Source organism: Hoplias malabaricus, chromosome X2 (genome assembly GCF_029633855.1).
Source record: "Hoplias malabaricus isolate fHopMal1 chromosome X2, fHopMal1.hap1, whole genome shotgun sequence".
Lineage (NCBI taxonomy): Eukaryota > Metazoa > Chordata > Actinopteri > Characiformes > Erythrinidae > Hoplias > Hoplias malabaricus.
Window position 1 is genome coordinate 40,178,080 of NC_089819.1, and position 6,000 is coordinate 40,184,079.

At 38.9% G+C, this 6,000-nt stretch overlaps 1 protein-coding gene across 1 annotated transcript in view; it reads right to left on the minus strand.

Moving 5' to 3' along the window:
• The window catches only part of LOC136676592 (aryl hydrocarbon receptor-like), a 70,230-nt gene that overhangs the window by 8,365 nt on the left and 55,865 nt on the right, over nucleotides 1-6,000 (minus strand). The window contains exons 3-5 of the mRNA XM_066653694.1: nucleotides 3,848-3,975; nucleotides 3,115-3,204; nucleotides 1,188-1,308 (exon numbers count right to left, since the gene is read on the minus strand). Of these exons, the coding sequence (XP_066509791.1) occupies nucleotides 1,188-1,308; nucleotides 3,115-3,204; nucleotides 3,848-3,975 (339 nt within the window). The remainder of the gene's footprint in view (nucleotides 1-1,187; nucleotides 1,309-3,114; nucleotides 3,205-3,847; nucleotides 3,976-6,000) is intronic.

A 6,000-nucleotide genomic window follows, 5' to 3' on the forward strand; every position in this document is an offset into this window, starting at 1 on the left:
ACACACACACGCACTGAGAGTAGAAGAAAAACAAGGCCAATGATAATGATGAAGTAATGGCTGGTGACTCAGCGCCGGATCAGCTTGCTCTCCATTTGCACAACGCTGTGATTTATTTGCCTCAATGGGACGCCAAATCCAGACTCAAAGCCAACATACAGCCGCCCGGCCCTCCGCAAACATTCCTGCCAGGTTCCGTAATGACAGGCAGGCGCTTGGCACACTATCCAACATGGCGAGAGAGGCAACATACTCAAACAGCTACAACGGCACTAAAACTGTTTAAAACTCTACTACAACAACTGAGCTAGGTCTACATTAAACCTGGTTTAAAACAGCACTAAAACAGGGCTAACTGGGTTAAAACCAAACAAATCCTGAAACAAAGTCAGCACTAATGTTGCTATAAAACTAAATTACACCTGCTAAAAACAAATAAAGAGAAATTCAACAAGTCTGAAACAATTCTGAGTTATGATCCTCAATAAATGCTACAACTGCATTAGCACAGAACTAGCCCTTACACTGGATTAAAACTGCACTAAACTGGACTAAACCCACACCAAATTTGGGCCAAATGTGTCTTAAGTAAAATGTAATAAAACTGGAAAATATAGTAAAATAATAACCCAATTGGAAAAGAGTAAAAGTAGATATGATCCTAAAAATTCTAAAACTGCACTTATATCACATCAAGAGCTTACACTGGGATTACACAGGTATAAAATGTCTCTGACCCTACACCAAAACATGAATCAAATAACAGCAAAACTACACTATAACTACAAAAGGCAAAAGTAAAATAAGGCGTTTGTCAAAAATAATGCATTGTGCTTGTACAGACACCTTTGCTGGCTGTATTGACAATGTTTTGATATGGTTTGTTGTTTTTCACTTGCCCAGCTTGCTTTTAGGATAAGCTAATCACTCATTTTCTACATGTTATGAAACAGCTGCTATACTGCCACCTAGTGTCCTGGATGTATCATCCTAGTTTCTGTATTAAATATTCATTATATTGATTTATTTATTTATAAATTAAGATTCTTCGCCTCATGTAAGATACACTTTGGAAAAAAAGTAATAACAATGAATAATTCATGGAATTCTTTGCAGTTTCTTGATAGGGAAATGACATTTTGGTCCTTATTTGAGCCAGACTTTGTGAAAGCAGTGTGCGCACTCACCCTCTGTTTCCTCCAAGCGTTCACACTGTGCCGGGTTCAGTGCAAAGTGCAGCTGCCTCCGGAACATATCTCGGTCATCTGTGTGAATCAGCTCAAACACACTCTGATGGACCACGTCAGACTAGGTGAAGAACATACAGACACATGCATACACAGACACAGACACATACACGTTCTCACATCAGAAATATAACAAATAATACACCCAGCAAAACAATTTATTAGATTTTAAATTATAACTAGTACATTGTCGCCGCCTAGAGGCAGGCCAGGGTGACTATGGCTCACTGTCCTCTTCATTGACAGGTAACACATTTTTTAAAAGTGTTTTTGACTTTTGTTTTACACATGCACACACATATGTGCGCACGTAGACACACACACACACACACATACACACACAAACACACACACACACACACACACACACACACAGCTATGTAAACTTGTATAATTGACAGGAGAGAGAGCAAGTCAGACTGGATTGTTGCAATACGCATGAACACACACACACACAACAAAGTGAAACCATACAAAAGTATGTGTCTGGAGCTGTGCTTCTCTAGTTTTACACTCCAGAGTAGTGTAGAGTAGACAACATGAAGCTTATGTACACAATTAGCACTGAGCGATCATGGCTTAGTCTTATACAAATGATAGAACCATATCCAGAATATAATACCAAGTTTTCAATGGTTCCAGTCAAACTACAGTATAAAAAATGTAATTCCGACTATGTTCTAGTTATCAATAATTATTTTAGGGGACCCGTTCTATGGAGTATAAATTTGTTCATTCTGAGTATACAAAACAGTTTGACTCCTCATCTCACATTCATAGAAAATTTTTTAAAAACCTAAATAATCCTTTTTTATAAATGTTTGCTAATTTTTGATTGTACAAAGGTTTTATTTCTCCTTTAAAGTGCCCATCGCTGAGCCACATTTTTATTGCATGCTGGTTGCCAGCTCCACATTTTTTGTTCCATTTGCCAGCACACCTGAGCCAGGTGTGTGAATCCCTCTTCATGCCTTTCCCTGACAGTAAACACTTTATATAAACAACAGAGAAGTCTTACAAGTCTCATTAAACTTCCCTCTTCACTTTCTCTCTCTCTCTCTCTCTCTCTCTCTCTCTCTCTCTCTCTCTCTCTCTCTCTCTCTCCCCCCCCCCACCTCAATACAGGTCTTTCAGGTTCACTCTTTGAAAACATCATCCTTGGAGGAGCATGGAAGTTCAAGTTCCGTGTCTGAATCTGAGCATGTTTGAGCTTTTGTAAACAACCGCTGAAGCATCCGAAGCTTAAAATAGTCTTAAAGGTTTCTATGAAGTACAAATAATATAATAACAAACAAACTGTAAAAGGCTAATGTGGCTAACAGGCAATGGAAGTCTATGTACACCAGTTAGCGTTATTTTTAAATAGTGCTGTTTGAATCAATCCTTAGATTAACAAGATTTCTCAGGCTTATTATATTATTATACACAATGTGACCAGTATGTAGACACCTGCTAGTTCAACATTACTTCAGAAATAAGGGATATGAATTCTCCCTCCTACTCTTGTGAGAAGGATTTTGTGAAGATGTGATATCACCTAGCCAGATAAAAAGGGCAGTTATATTAAATGGTTGCTTCTATCTCACAAACACCACTGTGACTCATCCCAAAAAGATTGGATAATGTCCATTCACTCCAGTGAACACAGTTCAGCCGCTCCCAAGCCAAATCCAAGGGGCTGTATATGCCTCTTCTAAGCCACAAGCTTGGAGCATGATGACCTTAAATGCCCCAGACTTTCCAATTTTGTTTCCTGCTTTTCTTTACTACATGTGCACAATGAGTGAACCTCAAAGTAGCTGAATTCACTAATATTAGAGGGTGTCTGCAAACTTTTGGGTGTATAGTGTATGTGTGTGTGGGTTACCTGATGAAAGCCCAGGTAGTCCTGAATAGAGGATGAAGAGTAGAACACATAACCTTCAGCTGTTATAACCATGACAAAGCCATTCAGAGCCTGAAAAGAAAAAAAAACACATACACACATGGAAATAAACACTTCTATTTTATGATTCCATTAACATGGCATATAATCACAGTTTACAGAAATATATATATGTTTACGTGATGTGTGCTTGTGTATGTGATGTGTGTGTGTGTGTGTGTGTTTGAGTCAGTGAATGAGTGAGTGAGTGTGTGTGTGTGTCTGTAATTAGTCAGGCCTTTGTTAAGGTGTTGAACATGACAACAAAGAGCAGTTGTAAAAAAAACAGCAGTCAGGAAAAGAAACCATCAACAAGGGATAATAGAGAGAGAGAGAGAGAGAGAGAGAGAGAGAGAGAGAGAGAGAGAGATAGGAGAGAGTGTATGTAATATTAGTAGTTGTGAAGCTGTAATGTAATATTGTTTACTGTGGGGATCTAAACACTGCTCAGATGAGGAAAATCACGCAGGGACAAAATCTGTTCAATAGTCAACAAGAGAGACTTTAAACCCCACCCTCTGAACAAGAACCAGAGTCAATTTACACCCCTCTGGCAGACTCTTGGCATTAGGTAACTGAAAGAACCCAATTTCATTGTTTTCTATAGAGAATAAACAAGATTTGCATAAGGTTGTGTGTGTCTGTGTGTTTATACACAGTGTGTATGTGTTTCTACCTGCAGCAGTAACTCTCCCTCAGAGAAGCTGACTCCATCCAAGCTGGTTGCATTCTGTCCATTACCTCCGAAAGTCCCCCCTGGCCGATCCACTGGCCAAGCCCTGCCCACACTCTTCTTCATAGTGGCTAAACAGGAGAGAAGCAACAATTTAGCAATAATTCTGAAGTAACGTCACTGTAAACGTGGCCAGTGAGTGAAAGCATGCTATTTTTTTACAATAACAAAAGCCAAAAGATGTGTTTCTAATAAAATGGCCAATGGGTGAAAGTAGAAAAGGGGTACTGCAGTGGTTCCCAAACCAAGTGGTGCAACACCTTGATGAGTCACCCAAAAAATGAGAGGGGTTGTGAAATGATTTTCTGAATCTATTAAACATTTTTATGAAATATTAAAACATTTTTTTTAAAGAATTCAACAGGCTAGACATGTCTGCTTATACTGTTCCTATACGAAAGATTATGTAGTCAGGGGCGGAGTCAAAAATGAAATTAGATTTAAGAGCCACTGCTCTATTGCATTGTTATAAACAGTGTACTACAGATTCATACTACAGAGTGACTCATTCATAGTTGCAAGAAGAGTGTTGCCTCATGTATCCCACTTATAATCACAGCTGTTTATTATATGACGCCTGTTTATTTGAAGGATTTTAATTCATCCCAAAAATGTGAGTGACTAAGGGAAAACACACACAGGCAAACACCCACATACATACACACAAATACACACACACACACACATGCACAATTTTCAATCTGTTTGTGCTCTGTTAAAGTTCCCCACAATGATTTACGCAATTGACATGAAAAATATTCAATGTTTTGCGAAATATAAATGTCTTGAAAACAAACACACACACACACACACACACACGCAAATATACAATCCCATGTCTCTGAAGTTGGATCAAAATAATAATACCCCTGCAAATTTTCATTCCAACACACCAAGTACATTTTTGTGCCCCCAGACCTCCTTTAATGGTGCAGCTGTTACATTTGTGTGCCTCTGCCCCACTTTCTATGTGAATATAAATTTGAAGCAATACATGTGTCTGTTTTATATAACACTATGATAGTTAGCACCATGCTAATTTGTGTGGTGTTGATTTCCATTGACTTCATTAGCCTCATAGCTACAGTGTACGACATCAGACACGAAATATGTCTCCACTCATCAAATACTGCACACGTAAAGTGAAGCATCGCTTGAGCTGAAGCCTCTGTATTAGCTCAGATTTCCCCTGAAACCCTGCGGCCTGCTTCCCGACTGTATTTATAACTACAGCTTTTACAACATGCCATTTAACATCTTCATAACCTGTTATTAAATATCATGGATATGACCGTAGACACAGAACAGAACGATTATAACGGACTTTCCCTCGGATCGATCCACAAGCAGCACATAAATAACAGAGTTCAGTACAGAACAGTCAATTAGAGAGAGAGAGAGAGAGAGAGAGAGAGAGAGAGAGAGAGAGAGAGAGAGAGAGAGAGATGGGAAAGTACGGCAGAGCAAGAGAGAGATGAGAGAAAGAATGAAAAATGTAATATTAGTAGTTGTGAGAAACAGGCAGAGAAAGAGACACACACACATGCTGAGAGAGAGAGAGAGAGAGAGAGAGAGAGAGAGAGAGAGAGAGAGAGAGAGAGAGAGCAAAAAACCCCAAAAAACAGAAAAGAAACATATGGGAGGAATGAAAGCGAGAAAGAGAGAAACCCAAAAAGGAAAAAGAGAGGGAAAATGCAATATGACAGAAAATGGAGAATATGCGAGAGATTTAGCAGAATGTGGAAAAAATGTTAAAAAATAAGGGAAGAAGAAGAGAAAAATGACGGAAAGCACGATGGGGACAAGAGTGGGAGGCCAAGAATGAGAGAAAAATACAAAACAAGATTAAAAGAGAATGAGAGAAAGAGACCAAAGGAACAGAAAAAGGAAAAAAAATATGGCAGGAAATAAGAGGCAGAAAAAGACTAACAGAAAAAAAAAATAAGAGAAAGAGACTCAGAAGCTATCATCTATGACACAAGCAGCTGGTGTGTTGTAGCCTGGGGCTCTAATCAGTGACCAGGGCAAAACGCGCATTATACTGTCTGTATAACACACACACACAGGTTCTCTTATCAGTCTGATCCACAGATCCA